The following is a 14,746-nucleotide window of genomic DNA, read 5'->3' on the forward strand; positions in this document are numbered from 1 at the left end:
TCCCGGGGCGGGGGGGTGAGGGGAGGGAAAGGCAGGACCAACCTTCCTCATAGCAGCAAAGGCAGGACCAAAGGTGGCTTTGACCTCCACACGGTCTCGGATCCAGGCTGGCAGCTTGCCCAGGATAGGTGGGCGGGCATACCGCTGATCCAGAAGCACTATGCTGGCAAAATCCTTCTGGTGCCTGATGGCCCTGCCTAGATGGGGACAGAGGTTGGGGCTCTTAGTTAAACCAGCCTCCCCTGCAGTACATTTCTGTCGTGCCCCCTCCTTCCTCAGAAAGACAAGGAAAACCTCCCCTTCCTGTCACCCCATTCTCCCACCATGCATCCCAAGAACCAGGAGCAGTCCCAGGCCTACCTATAGATTGGTTGACAGCCTTCATACACAGGTTCTCTACCAAAGCCTTCCCTGGTGGTGGCTGACCCGGGCCTCTGGGCTGGGGAGGGCAGAGCAGAGCACTTGTTAGCATTTTCTTGCCCCCCGCCGCTCAGTGTTCTGAGAAAATGGCACCGCTCGGCGTGGGAGCAAGGGCAGGTGTTGCGGGCACAAGGCCAGCAGCAGCTCTAAAAGAAACCGCAGAGCAGCTCCAGAGGTCAAGGGGGTGCGTCCCATCCCCTGGAGCGGACAAGAAACACTGGCACGCATCGGGGCAGTGGGCAGGTCACAGCGGTGCGGCCCTGTTATCGCAGCAGCTTCTCCCCGGCCGCCTCCTCCCACCCTCTGGACACTGGAGGTACTCACTAGGGTCTGATCCAGGTAGGCCATCTTCTCTTGCAGCTCTGGAGACTTGATGTTGGGGTAGGGCATGCCTACCATAACCACACACCTAGGTGGAGGGAACATGAGCCCATGGCACGTGGGTGGTCAGGCCCCCAGCGCGTTTGCCAAGGGCCAGGATGAAGGACCCAGGCCTCACCCTCACGTCATTGACAGCTATATCCAGCGCTCCTTCAGCCCCCTCAAGTTGTGCTTGCAGCCTCCGCCTCCCCCTCCCCACCTGGAGTAGGTGTGCTCAGTCGAGAGACCCAGTGCAGACCACATGAATGGAGTCCTGACAAGATTATGCTCTGCCTAATTTCCACCTGGAACCTTTGGCCAAAGGGCCAAAGCAACCTCCCCACACAGCTGAGTGACCCAAGCAGTCAGCCAGGGGTGCAGACTCGGACGGCATCAGCTTGTAGGCAGGGACCCAGCTGTTTTGTGGAGTGAGGGGTGATGAATAGCGGAGCCCGGGAGATGAGAGGCCCACAACTTACCGGCCGAGGTTGTCAGAGAAGTTAATACCTTCACTCATCTTTCCTCCAACCACAGAGAGAAGCAGAGCACCTGTCACCGTGCCTCCCGCCTGGCCACAGCACTGTGGGAAATACCAGCCCAGGTTGTGGAGCCAAAGCTTGGATGCCACACAAGATACTGGCAGCTGCCCCCCGTTCTCTGGACCCAAGGCCTCGGAGTTACTTCTCACCTTAATGCACCTGGAATACTCCATCAGCACCTGCTCCACCTGGTTTGCTCTCTTGGGTTCCTGAAATATCTGAAGGAAAACAGACAATGTCTCCCAGAAAAGGGTTTCAAATGCGTGGGTCCCAGCTCTGCTCTTGGCCTTTATGTTTTCCAGGTTGGGAACTGGAGAAGCCCCCAGAGTAAGGGATCTAGGGAAATTCTCCAAAGGTGATCAGGGGTTCCAAGTGGTGGGGGTAAGGAACTAACAGAGGCCCAGACATGAGGCCTAACCTTCTGGTCTGACATGCATGAGAAATCCTAGCAGGAACTCTGGGTGCCACTGTCCTCACAAGTGGGAGATCCAGCTGAGAGGTCACTCACCTTTTTCCTGACAGCCAGGCGGGCCAGCAGACCACTCTTATCCCAGTGGGCATAGACCTGGCGTTGGTACTCATAGGAGGGGAAGAAACAGACCACCCCTCCAGGGACCACAGTGCACAGGTTACACAGAATGCGACCGGTCTCATCCATCTAAGGAAGACAGAGAGCTCTCCCTGGAGCCATTCCTGAGGCCATATCCAAACAGTGCTTCCTGACTTTGGGACTCAAAACCAAGTATAGAGATCCAAGGGTGACTGCAGTCATGGGGGAGACCTGTGGCCCGGAGCGCCCCCCTCCCTATCACACACATCACGATGCTAAGTGCACCACAGCTAAAACTTGTTGCTGGCGTGTCGCCAAGGCCTCCCTGCTCCGATGCCCAGTGCCTAGTGGGCCACTGGGGACTAAGCACCAACTACAACATCGGCCACTGAAAATCCCAGGTGCGCCTCTCGCAATAGGCCCCCAAGCCCTGCATCCCTGCCCAGGGCAGGGACCGATATAACCAAATGGCAAGAGAACCAAAGGAAACAAGCAGCTTTCTCATCAGGTTCATCCTGAAAGGATGCCTCGAGGTTCTAAGGAAACATATCTAACAGTCTTTTTTTTTTTTTTTTTTAAAGATTTTATTTATTTATTTGAGAGAGAGAGAATGAGAGACAGAGAGCACGAGAGGGAAGAGGGTCAGAGGGAGAAGCAGACCCCCGCTGAGCAGGGAGCCCGATGTGAGACTCAATCCTGGGACTCCAGGATCATGACCCGAGCCGAAGGCAGTCGCTTAACCAACTGAGCCACCCAGGCGCCCCATATTTAACAGTCTTAAGGGGTGAGAAGAGGGGGAAGCTCAGACCTCCCCTGAGGAACATCCAGATGGACACTCTCCAGCCTCTGCCGGCTCCGAGGTGGAAGACCCAGCACTCATCTCCCCAACACCCGAACACTAAGCACTGGCCAGGGTGCCCAGCACCCCCGAAACCACTCTCCTGCCCCGGCAAAGGCTGTGGTAAGGCAAACAGGCTAACACTAACCATCTGCGGCAGCTCTCTCTTCTGGTACGTGAACTCCAGCTGCTGGCTGGAGGGCCCACTGCAGATGACGAGGGGTAAGATATTGTCTGGAGGGATCACGTGACCTGCAGAAACCAGGGGAGGGGCTGAAAGCGAGGTGCTGACGATTCTGTAAGGCATGGTCCGGAAAGAGCATTCCCCAACCCTGTCTTCCATGCCAGGAGGAGCAGTTCCCACTCTCGCCCACCCGCCTGCTTCCACAGCACACATGGGCGGTACTCAGACCTCTCCACGGAGGCCGAGGACATGGTGCGGGAGCACAGAGAGACGTGAGCTCATGCGAGAGCTGACAAAGCATGGAGCTCCCGCTTCGTGGTCTCCTCAGCCCCTTGAGCCTGATAAGAGCACAGGGTCAAACTGTGACAACAAGGGGCTGGAGTGCGACGCGTGGCCCATTCCACCCTGGACAAGGATTCTCACCACAGGAAAACTCCACCACTCGCTCAGCTTCCACCCCAGCACAGGCCAGCAGCTGCTCCCGAAAGTCAGACACCTGCAGACCACAAGGCAGGGCTCTGTGATCCCCCAGGGCGCTGGGGGCTGCAGGCCTGAGCAGGCAGGGGGGCCTTGGCAGGGAGGGAGGGAGAGTGAGCCACACGTCGGGGAAGACAAAAGTCTGGGCTGGGAGGTGGGTAAGTGCATAAGAATAGAGAAAAAGAGGTAAAAGGTAACGCAGATAACAAACTGGCAAAAAGAAAAAAAAATTAAGGATACCCAGTGTTGGACAGTCTCAGTGAGACTGTGGGAATAGCAAAGGAAATCTGGTAAACTGGGCAAAGTGCTTCTCACCCCTGGCTATGCAACAAGATCACCTGTGGGAATTCAAGACAAAACCTGCACACCCAGGCCCCAGCCTCAACTACTGGAGAAGAACCTCTGCGGGGAAGACATACGCGTTTGTAATTTTAAAGCGCTCCAGGGTTTTCACCTACTGAATTGGCAAAAATCCAAAAGTGTGACCCCCTCTGTGGAGAAAGAGGCGCTCACACACTGCTGGTGGGAGACAGAACTCCAGCTGGAGGGGAACTGGACAATAGTTAATAAGTTGCACGTATTTTTACTTTTCAGCCTGGCAGTTCCCCCTACCCAGGAGTGCCCCCTGAAGATACAGCTCCACGAGCCAACACATGCACAGGGACAATCCTGCGCAGTGATCTGTGAGCGCACGACCGCCCTTCAGGAGGGCCCGGTGAATGCGCTCGCCGCACCCTCCCAACCATGGCGCCGCGGCCTTTGATGTAAGGAACAAGGAAAGGAGAAAAGTACATATATTTGCTTAGTTTTACAGAAAAATGCAATGAAACCGTGCAAGGAAAGACCAGCAGTCATAAAAATGATTGCCTCTGGGCACGGGGAGCAGCTTGGAGACGGACAGAAGTGGGACTTTCTGAAGGCATCTTTCCAGATGGTTTCGACTTCTGAACCATATACGTGTTTACATATTTTAAAAACAAAATTAAGTCAGAAATAAAAAAGCAAACTCTAAAACTGAAAACAGATGGCAACAAGAAAGCCTGTCTGTCACATTCACAAGAGAAGCACACAAAGAAAAGCCTGACTTCAAGTGACTTCATATCCTTAGTGACCATACATCCTTAGTAGGATATACTCTCAGGGCAAAAAATAAATGCAAAGAAATGAAATTTCAATCAGTAGTTTACTGTTAGAATAATATCGGTAGTATATGAAAGTATTTGAAGTATGCTGTGGGATAGAGCAAATAAGTAATAAGATACAGCAAATGTAATAAGAAACGAAACGTTCAGCTCAAGAGAAAAGAGATACAGTGTAAGGTTAAATAAATTCACTGATTTTCATTTAGAAATATCAATATGGACTCATGATTTCTTAAAACCATTCTCCCCGGTCTGTCTACAGAATGCCTAGAAGCAATTACAATCCAGGAGCAGGACAAACACCCAGAACCAAGATGTGGTTTCCACACACCAATTCCCAAATAAAGAAGCCAGGTTATCTTGGAGAAATGAAGGATTTCAGCTGTGGGGCAAAGAAAGTATAAACTGACCTGGGACATTCTGCATTCTGTCATTCCAAAAAGCAAGAAAGCATCCCAAGGCTAATGGGGCCTCGTCAAGGACCAAGGGCAGCATGTAGGGGCTCTAAGGGGCTGAGTCTGAGACACCTGAGCATCAAAAGCAGCAATGACTAGAAATGATTTTAACAGGTGAACAAAAATCTACAAGTTTATACAAAAGAAAGAAAAATGGAAAATAAAGCGACAGGAGTGGTTCTAGCAGCTGAGGAGAGGGACCAGAGTGCGTGAGCGCCGAGGAGCCTTCCACGGGCTCAGTCCTGTGCCAGGCATACCTTGAGGACAGGACCACTGTGCGCAGACATGGTTCTATGCGCCCCTGTGTTGCTTAAAACAGAGAAAAACTGGAAATCACCTGAATACCTAACAGAAGAGTAGTTCTACAAAACATTCACATAGTACAGCCAGAGCGTGGTGGAATAAATGCGTCCGTACTTCCTGAAAAATGTTTATGGTATTTTGTTGCTGAGTGAAAAAACCAAATCGTCGCAACAGCATGTAGAGATAGAGATTTTTGTTTTTAAAATATGCATGTGGATTTATAAAAATTATGCACACAAAGACTATAACGACATACACTAAAATAAATCTTTTGCTGGTGGAATTATGATGTTTTTTTCCTTTTGTTGGTCTCTGCTTTTTACAATGAAAGCATAATACTTTCCTATGTATGTGTGTGTGTCTATGAATTTACAGGAGAGGGAAAGTGGCATCTATGGTGGGTCTAAGAAAGGAACGGCGCTAAGGCACCGAATGGGGGCCTGCAATTCCAGAACAGCTGCCTTTGGGAGAAGTGAGGTCCTGCGGCTCCAGAAGCGCCAAATCCGCAGCAGTGCCCTTGCCCCCCCTCGCCCAGGGCTAAAGGCCCAGGCATGAGACAGTACAGCAATGCCACCTGGTGGACGTGCTCAGCCTGCTCAAGCTGACCCCTTTCTGGTCTGGGGGCCCACTGGACGGGAAGAGGCCTGACGGTGCAGCTTTCCCCTGTCGCTGTCCTGTCCCAACACCTGGGCTACAGGAGGCTGGCTCTGGTCCCCTTACCGGTTGCATGGTGCCCCCCGCGATGACCACGGCCCGGCATTCCTTCACCACCTGGGCAAAGTGCACAGCTGGATTCAGGAGCAAGAATTTGAGGCTACTCTGACTAAGACTTCCTGAAAAAAAAAAAGACAGAGGCAGCTCCATGGGGCAGGAGGCGGGCTGCAGGCCCAACAAAGACTTCCGTGAGTCTAAGGCAGAGGGGAGCTCAGCTGTGGCTACGCAGGAGCCACGAGAGGTACCACTCTCCTTTTTGATTAGATCCCACTTAATCTCCAGGACAACCCTGAGGTAGACAGCACTATCCTCTCCCTTTGCACATTTATCTTCAGAGAGAGAAAGAAACACAGCTTGGAGGTGATGGAATCAAGACTGAAACCAGAACCCACCTATCCGTCTCTCGCAGCCTGGCCCAAGACGCCCCACCGTGCTACCGCCTCACACCCCTCCTCACCACACTTCCACCGCCGCCACCCCACCAGGCCAAAGGGACCAGTCAGCACCACCCGGTTTCCTGATCCAGTCTTTCCAGGCTCTGGCTTCGCAGCACCACGCCCGCTCCTCCTTGAGATTACCTTGGCGGCTCAGGATGACCCTGCCATCCTGGTTGGCAGTGGTGAGGGCTGCTAGGAAGGATTCGATGTGCATCAGCGGGGAAGCCGGCCGTGGCACCCTGGCCTCGCCCTCTTCCACAGGGGTCACAGAGGCTGCACAGAGCAGAAGGAAGAGGCTCTGGGACCACAGAGGCGGCAGGGCCCCCTGCAGCGAGGCTAAAGCCATTCTCCCAGGGAGTGGAGGCCAGGCGTGAGGCACGGATGTTCCTGTGCCCCGCCTGCAGCCCAGTCTCCAGCCTCCTGACTCACTCTGGGTCACTGTGGGCTGCAGGCTCTGCAGGAAGTGCTGGAACCCAGCCAGTTTGGGCTGTTTCCTGGAGGGTGCGAGGACTGTGCCGTACCTTTCTGTGAAGCCAAAGAGCTGGGACGGGGTAAGAGAGTGCAGGGAGGAATGAGGGTGCAGCAGTGGGAGCCCTGGCTGGAGGGAGGTTCTGCGCACCCCAGACAGCCCGCAACTCCCCACCCCCCCACCCCAAGCCTCTGGGAGCCCCACGCCCCCCAGCAAGCAGCGCTACAGGAAGGAGAAGGGAGCAGAGGTGACCTGAGTGTCTGAAAGGCCGGGGAGCAGCACTGGGGCGCCGCGGAGCCCGGCCAGACCCAGGAAGGGGAGGGCGCACCTTTCTGCTGACCATGCTCCTCTCACAGTAGCGCCGCACCTGCAAAAGCAAACCCGCTGCAGGCGCCGGCAACAACTAGCTGGAAGACAGAAACCGCCACCTTCCCGAACCCCAGGGAGCAGGACTCCCTGCCACCTCCGGAGGAGCCCACAGCCTCCTTGTGGCCAGGCGTGTCACCCTGCTGAGGTCACGCCTCTCCTGCCGCCCCGACACACAATGCAGTGCTCTCCCACGAGAGCAAGCCTCATGCGTGCGGTCCCCTCACAAACGTGTGTGCACGGCTCCGACCCTCTCTAAAGGTACTGGTGACAGGTCCCCTCCGTTCTCCTTCAAAAGCTGAACCTTGAAAGATCAAGAGTCAAAAAAAACCTCTAGGAGCTAAGGCACGAGGAGGTACAGCCTGGGGCTTGTTCGGGGACGTCGGGCGTGTACACTATGCGCGGCCTGGGAGGGAGACAGGGAGTTGAAGCCTCTGAAGATTTCTAAAGAGAGAGCGATCTTTCAGTGGAGCTCCACTCGCCTGTAGTGTAGGAAAGACATCAGAAGGCAGAGGGAGTGAAATCAGGGAGAGCAGGGAGAAGGCAAGAGGAAAAGAGCCTGTCCTGACGTAGCAGCCCCGGGAATGGAAAGGCCACGGAAGTTCAAGAGCTATTTCCGGCTCTGGGGCCCGGCAACTGTTTGGATGTGGAACCCAAAGGGAGAAGAAAGGAATCAAAAAGCCCTCAGATTGCCAGCCTGTCTGATGGGGTCATGGCAGTGACAGGACCAAAATGGGTAAGCTGGGGAGGTGTGAAGACAAATGGGAAGGCAGGAGGGAGAGCGAGCAGGATCAGGAGTCCAGGCAGGGGGGCTCACACGCCAGGCACCATCTGCTCGCTTGTGTGCGGCCTGTGCCTGTCCCTCCTGGGGTAACCTCTCCCAGCCTTGGGTCCCTCTGCTTTTGAACAGTGATGGTACCTCCCACCCTGGAGTCACAGAACCTGTTGTGTTGCCTTGAACACAGTAAGTGCTCTGTATTCTTAGTAATTTAGAATCCCTGAGTCGTGAGTCGAGCGAAGGCGGCGGTACCCTGCACAATGAGCCCGGAGCGAGCTACCACAGGAGGCTGCACTCAAGCCCAAGGCCGGAGTGGGAGGAGGCGAGGGAGTTCTCAGCCACCTCAGCGCAACAGCAGGATCACGCTCCTGAAGTTAACCTCCTGCTTGGACTAGAAGCCCAGGGCAAAGACTATGCCGGAAGAAAGATGGAACAAGGCAAAGGACCTGGGAATTTCTATTTGTGCTTATTTGGGACAATGAAAGGAACCTTTTCTCACCAATCCCTAGGACCCTTTGGATTGAAGATTATTTTTTTCTTGCTGATGCAATGCTTTAAGGGTTAAGTAATTAGAAACATTTATGCTATAGATCCTCAGACTTCTAGACTGCTTAAGGACAGAAGAAATTTACTTTCTATTCCTCTGTCTTCACAGTGTTCTGCTCACAGGTGGTAATACAGATAAGAAAATTGGATGTGCGGACACAAAAAGGTGAAAATCTCTACCTTGAACAGGTTGATGTTGTCGATCTGGCTCTCAAAGAGGAAGTCATTAATGGTCTTCAGCTCTGTCCCTAGGGGTAAACAAACAAAGGGCCTTGGAATCCTTACTCTGAAGACCACGGTCCCAGAGGTGAGCTCAGAACCAGCTCAGAGCAGCTCTGGGCCTCTGAAGGCAGTCCTCTTACCTGTCTCCGAAAGGCTCTGTGTGTTGGGATTTTGCTTAATGTTCCCTAAAACAGAGTTCAGGCAGGTCAGGATGGTGCCTCTCTGACCCCCCGCTTCTCACACTGAACACTGTACTCCTCAAATAAGAGCATTCATATTTGAATGGATTTTTTGCCATTTATAAGCACCCAAAAAACCCACTGAGGACAGGAGGCTCTAGGGAGCCTCAAAATCTGACCCACGTTTGCATATGGGGCCCAAAGCCTTGTGGATTTCATTCTTTTCACACCTCCTCCAAGGAGGCTGGGACCGAGTGACCACCCTACTTTATGCAGCCGCAAGGAGACGACCAGGGCACAAAGGAGAGATGGAAGGGAAAAGCACCAGCATTTGACAAAATCCCTCCTGCAAGATGCTCCCCTGGCTTCCTGGAACTTCAGCATGTATGTAAGCCTTCAGGTGGACAGCCATGCAGCAAAGGAAAGGGTAGGTGACAAAGAATTATGGGACTCAGAGCCATAAGAGTCCCCCCTACTAGGTTCATGAAGCAGAGGCAGGTCACATCCCTGCTCTGAGCTCTAGTTTACTCATCTGTCAAAGAGGGTGAGCGTCCTGCTCTCCTCAGAGGCGCGCTCCAAAGTGACTCCACACAGTCCTGTTACACTACGCTGTTATTACTACCTGGGGAGTAGGGTCTGGCAAAATAAAAAGGACTCAGAACAAGGAGAAATAAACCAGGAATCTAAAAAAGGATCTAAGGTCAGACAATTCAATGAAGGTATAAGAAATAAGAATCTTCTCCATCAGTGGCCCAGACAATTCTTGAGGACGCAGAAAACCCAGGTGTCCTGACTGGCATCCAGGGAATGGACCACAGCAAGCTTAGCAGGCCAGGGGTTAGGGGTGGGCATGGTGCTCCTTACCACCCAACACAGTCACAAACTTCTCCAACAGATACAGGATCTGTTTGATGTACATCAAGTTCTTGGCCTTCAGACGCTTCCTGAGGAGACACCAATGAACATCAAGTGGTAGTACTCCACAAGCAACTTCCCTTCCAAGTGCTTCAAGCCGATGCCTTTCTGTCTAGTGTCTTTCAAAGCAGGCCATGAGTGATAAATATGCCCCCAGAAAAGGCGGCTTGCCATGGCCCTAGCCAGCTGTTGCGTCCCGAGCATCCTCGGCCCGTGTGGGGTACACACCATGATGAACAAGAGGGGAACAGCATGCTGGCCTCCCTGGCGCTGGGCCCGGGCCAGAGATGGAGACCCCAGGGCTTTCAGAAACGGAGCAGGATTTTCCCTTTCCCCTCAGGAGGCAGCGTCTTACCCATATCGTTCCATATACTGGAGCAACTGGGAATGGGCCTGGCAGAGCTGGAGAGAACAGAGAATGGGCGTGAGGGCAGCCCAGGCTCTGGGCAAGCAGCCGAGAGCTGTGCGAATGACATCTTAGATTATGCCTAGAAAATGCCAGCCAGGCCACATGGGAAGCAGGTAAAAAGAGTAGGCCTGGGTACAGACAAAAGGCCTTGAGGCTGCTGGGAGCTGAGAGGCAAAGGAAGGGGGATTCTGCTGCAGTATCCACTTTGGGTCAGGGAAAAAAGCAAGAGGCTGAATCTCTCAGGTAATGAATCTCCCTACTAATTTTTACTGGGCTGGGCAAAGATGTGTTTTAGATTAAGCAGAGAGGTGGTTCAAGGTAGCCATTACACCCTGGCCTAAGGTCAACACAGGCAGTAGAAGTGATGGGGGGCACCTGGGTGGCTCAGTCCGTTGAGCGTCTGCCTTCGGCTCAGGTCATGATCCCAGGGTCCTGGGACTGAGCCCCGCATCGGGCTCCCTGCTCAGCGGGGAGTCTGCTTCTCCCTCTCCCCCTCCCCCTTTTCATGTGCACACACGCACTCTCTAAAATAATAAAACCTTTAAAAAAAAAAGTTGTGGGATGCCATGTGGGCCTCAGGGTCAGAAACCAGTGGTCAAGTCCCAGCTCCACATTCATGTGCTGTATGACTTTCAGCCCATTGCTTAAATGCCCCCTGAACCTCAGAGTTCTCAGTGTTAACTAGGAACACCAGCCCACCTGGAGGCAGTGTGAAAATTCACGATACTGCCCACGGTGCATGGCACAAAAGAGGTAATCAATCCATTGTGGCTCTCAGAAACCCTGAGCATCCCTCAAAGCAAGGCTAACGACATCGAACTACGTGAGGGCCCCTGCTTCCTTCACTTCTCTGGCCTAGAGAGAACTAGGTATTAGCATCCTGTGCTGGAGGGACTCAGGATGACTGACCTATGACAGTGAGGAGCAAGGAAATGAGCCACCTCACCTGAGTTGGGTCCCCCTCGTTCTACAACCTGCTGGAAAGCCAGTCAGCCCCCCGATGAGGCCACTGCCTTGACTCAGGGCACCCTCTCCCAAGCCATTGCCAGACCAATTCCAGGGCTTAGAGAAATGATCCACATCCCTCCGCCCCACGGCAGGCCCTGGCCCAAGAAAGGACAGGCCAACCCACCTGGGAACCGCTGACCTCCGCACTGTGGATGCCCGTGATGGTGTCGATCAGGTTGTGCGCCTCATCGATGAGCACCACCTGGCCCTGCAGCCGGATGCCCGCGGCCTGGCGGGTGGCCGCGTGCAGCAGCATCTGGTAGGGCAGCACCACGAGCTGGGGGGAGGGGCGGCCGCCTGAGCAGTTGGGGGGGGCTCCCTGCTCCAGCAGGTGTGCCCCACCTATTCTAACTGCCTGGTGCGAACAGTTTTTAGTTCCCAGCCAGGATGTGCATAGGGACAGCTATAGCACAGTACTGTGCTTTTAGCAACAGACCCTTGCCTCAAGTTTTTCTGTGGAACATCAAATACGAAACAGATAAAACCGGAGCCAGTCTGACTCTGACCGAACCAAGAGTGGGGGTGGGGAGAAGGGAGTAGAGAGGAGTGTGGAACTCAGCCTCATCCGTACCCCCGAGGTCGCCCCCAAGGCACCCGAGGTTCCTCAAAACACAGTGAACACCCCTGGTGTACTAGAAGGTAGCCCTGCGTTCTGGTCCTAGAGCTGCCGCTTCCCAGCTGTGTGACTCCGGGAAAGTCACTTAACCTTTCTGAGCCTCAGTTTTTTCGTGGGCAAAACTCTGAGATGATTTTACTGGCTTTTTCTAGAGGCAACAAAAATAAATGCATTCTGTAAATTTTTAGGTGCTACTTGTAAGGACGATTTTCCAGTTAAAAGAATACTGATAAAGTGAAACTCCAGAAAACTGGAAACTTAAGGCCCAGCTTTAATCCTGGCTCCATCATCCACCTGCTGTGAGAAAACAGATAAATCGTTTAGCTATTCTGGGCCTGTGTCCTTGCGTGTATGTATGGATAATACCTGCCTTTGCTTTTTCAGTGGGATACTACAAAGCAAAAATGAGGCGACAAGTGTCTCAAAAAGTTAAGATCATGAAAAGCTCAGGACATCTTACCATATCTACACACAGGTATCTATGGCACTGATCAGGCAACGTGGCAGACAGACCCCAGGAAGGGCATGCAACAACGGTGGGGGCTGGGAAGGTTCTGGAATTTCCCTCGAGCACCCATGCAACACAGTTCAGGGCAGTATACTAACAAGCATTTAACTGCTGTGTAAAATCATTACTAACACTGTTCCCTGAATCTCTGAAAACCTACCTCATCTTTTCCTGCTTATATGGAATTCTCCACAAATGAAACCCTATTTCCAAAAGTCACTGGAATTAAGCAATAGCAAGAAGACAGTAAAATCACACCAAACAACAATATTTTTGATCTGTCAAATGGGCAGTTTTTCTGTGTAAAGATGAGACTCAACATGGCAAGTCTAGAGAAGACAGTCTTCTCCCACACTGGCAGGTAGGTGCCTACATCAGGACAGGTCGTCTGAAAGGCCATTTGGAAACACATTTCTGTTCCTCAGCACCCTGACTGCATCCTCTCAGCTTCCCGCGGCCCCGCGCCCCCGGACTCTGGTTTCTCTAGGACTGCACACCTCTTCCCAGTTCTTATGTGCTGTCCCCAGTAAGGCCATCTGTTCCTACAACCCAGAGCCACAGGGGACCGGGGGCCGCCCCCACCCCCACGCACTAGGACAGAGGGGGTGACAGGTCACCAGGGTGCTTTGTGCAAGTCAGTCCAACCACGGCCAGGGACATCCTCCCGAATTAAGAGGAATGAGGAAATCCCTCGTGGCTGAGGCCACAAGAGTTACTGCCCAACCTTCCAGGGTCTTTACCTGGGCTGCTGGAATGGCAGACCGGCTCCCGTAATAGGGACAGGCCCGAGCCTCCTTCCCCAGGGCCACCAACTGCTCAATGTCCTTCACCCCCACCAGGACCTGGTCTCGGAGGAGCTGCAGCTGCTCGTAGCCATAGAAGGGGCAGGTGGCCCGGCGCTCCTGCCTTCTCCTCTTGGGCTTCTCCTCCTCAGCTCTGCTCTTCTCTGAGGGGACAAAGGCACAAGGAATGAGCCCTGTCCACGCGGCGGCAGTGGGTCCATAATGTCAAGACCCAATTCCATGGGGTGGGGTCTAATAAACCCTCCCCGGTACTGCCTAGGATGGTCTCACCATTCTGGCATTTAACTTTTGTGTTGTCTAGAAAAAGCCAGTAAAATCATCTCAGGGCCAGGGTTCTGGACTAGACACTGACCCAAAAAGCAAAACGCCTTTTCCCAAGGAGACGATCTTAAGGAAGGACCCAGCTGCCTGCTCTGCCCTCACTGCCGCTTAAGACACTATCTCCCAGGTCCCTGGTCCGCTTCCGGCCCACTCCCCACCCCTTCTCAGCACTGCCCAAGGCTACACAACCGTCCCAGAGGCTCTCTGCACAGCTCCAGGCGCTGGGGGCTACCGTGTTTGCTTCTCTGCATCTCCATGCAGCGGTCATTGATGAGCTGTGCAGAACCCAGGGTTTTCACATCTTCGTTTATACAAAGATTCTAGAAGACAGAAGACAAAGAGAGAGTCACAGCGATGGCTACACAATATACAGCAACCCTCCGGGGCCTGCCCAGCCCTGCCAAGAACCAGCAGAGGCCAGTCCTCCCATCGCACGGCCTGCCCTGGATCCACCATCCTTCCACGCCTGGAAGAGGAAGACGAAGGCCCAGAAGAGGGAGCAGGATGGCACCCAGGCCAAGATGCAATGCCTCTGCGTACCTGCCGAGAGCCGAGGGAGACAAGCCGGGTGTCCTTGCCAAAGGGGCTCCTCTGTACCTCGTGCACAAACTGAGCCAGTTGGGAGTGCGTCCGACTGCAGTAGTAAATCTGCCCCGAGGAGAAGCATGGGATTTCAAAGAGGAGACTACAACATCTCCATTCTCTGCACATCAAGGAACACATGGCCTAGGAGGCTGAGGGACTGGGGAGAGTGGCCACAAATACACACACCTAAAGCAACGGGACTCCGTCCCACAGCAGATCTCAGCTAATGCAGGGCCCAGGCAGTCCCCACCTCCCCCTCAGCTCCAGAAGTTTACAAGAACACACACAACATGGAGCTCCTCCCATCAGTCCTGCTCAGCCGAGAATCCAGCCACTTCACAGGGCTTGGTCATCTTAGGACAGGTTGCCTCCCTGTGCTGAGGCTCCCAAATGGGAAAGATTAGATTCTGGGGAGCATGTCCGGGGTGGGCTGTCCACACACACCGCCCAAAGGACTTGGGGGGCCAGGCTCGCAGTAGGGCAGGGGGAGCTGAGCTGTGTTCTATGCTCCTGAGATTGAGAAGAGCAAGAAGAGGAAAAGAGACATAGGGGGAAAATATCTTTCAGCAGAGAAAACAAAAGTCTTACACGAATAAACCAAA

General features: G+C 53.5%; 1 protein-coding gene across 8 annotated transcripts in view; it reads right to left on the reverse strand.

Annotated features, from left to right (window-relative positions):
- The window catches only part of DDX11 (DEAD/H-box helicase 11), a 34,153-nt gene that overhangs the window by 1,082 nt on the left and 18,325 nt on the right, over positions 1 to 14,746 (reverse strand). For 7 of the 8 annotated variants that reach the window (XM_031037403.2, XM_031037401.2, XM_081821016.1 and 4 more), the window contains 20 exons: positions 14,100 to 14,207; positions 13,792 to 13,879; positions 13,176 to 13,381; positions 11,436 to 11,588; positions 10,250 to 10,296; positions 9,844 to 9,923; positions 8,941 to 8,985; positions 8,759 to 8,826; positions 7,217 to 7,255; positions 6,849 to 6,960; positions 6,561 to 6,692; positions 5,989 to 6,101; positions 3,315 to 3,387; positions 2,856 to 2,959; positions 1,828 to 1,977; positions 1,469 to 1,537; positions 1,260 to 1,360; positions 745 to 829; positions 361 to 439; positions 43 to 197 (listed from right to left, as the gene is read on the reverse strand). In XM_031037403.2, the coding sequence (XP_030893263.2) occupies positions 43 to 197; positions 361 to 439; positions 745 to 829; positions 1,260 to 1,360; positions 1,469 to 1,537; positions 1,828 to 1,977; positions 2,856 to 2,959; positions 3,315 to 3,387; positions 5,989 to 6,101; positions 6,561 to 6,692; positions 6,849 to 6,960; positions 7,217 to 7,255; positions 8,759 to 8,826; positions 8,941 to 8,985; positions 9,844 to 9,923; positions 10,250 to 10,296; positions 11,436 to 11,588; positions 13,176 to 13,381; positions 13,792 to 13,879; positions 14,100 to 14,207 (2,007 nt within the window). The remainder of the gene's footprint in view (positions 1 to 42; positions 198 to 360; positions 440 to 744; positions 830 to 1,259; positions 1,361 to 1,468; positions 1,538 to 1,827; positions 1,978 to 2,855; positions 2,960 to 3,314; positions 3,388 to 5,988; positions 6,102 to 6,560; positions 6,693 to 6,848; positions 6,961 to 7,216; positions 7,256 to 8,758; positions 8,827 to 8,940; positions 8,986 to 9,843; positions 9,924 to 10,249; positions 10,297 to 11,435; positions 11,589 to 13,175; positions 13,382 to 13,791; positions 13,880 to 14,099; positions 14,208 to 14,746) is intronic. The other variant, XM_081821019.1, reaches the window with a different exon arrangement.

Source organism: Leptonychotes weddellii, chromosome 5, assembly GCF_054177405.1.
Source record: "Leptonychotes weddellii isolate Sample4059 chromosome 5, ASM5417740v2, whole genome shotgun sequence".
NCBI classification, from domain to species: Eukaryota; Metazoa; Chordata; class Mammalia; order Carnivora; family Phocidae; genus Leptonychotes; species Leptonychotes weddellii.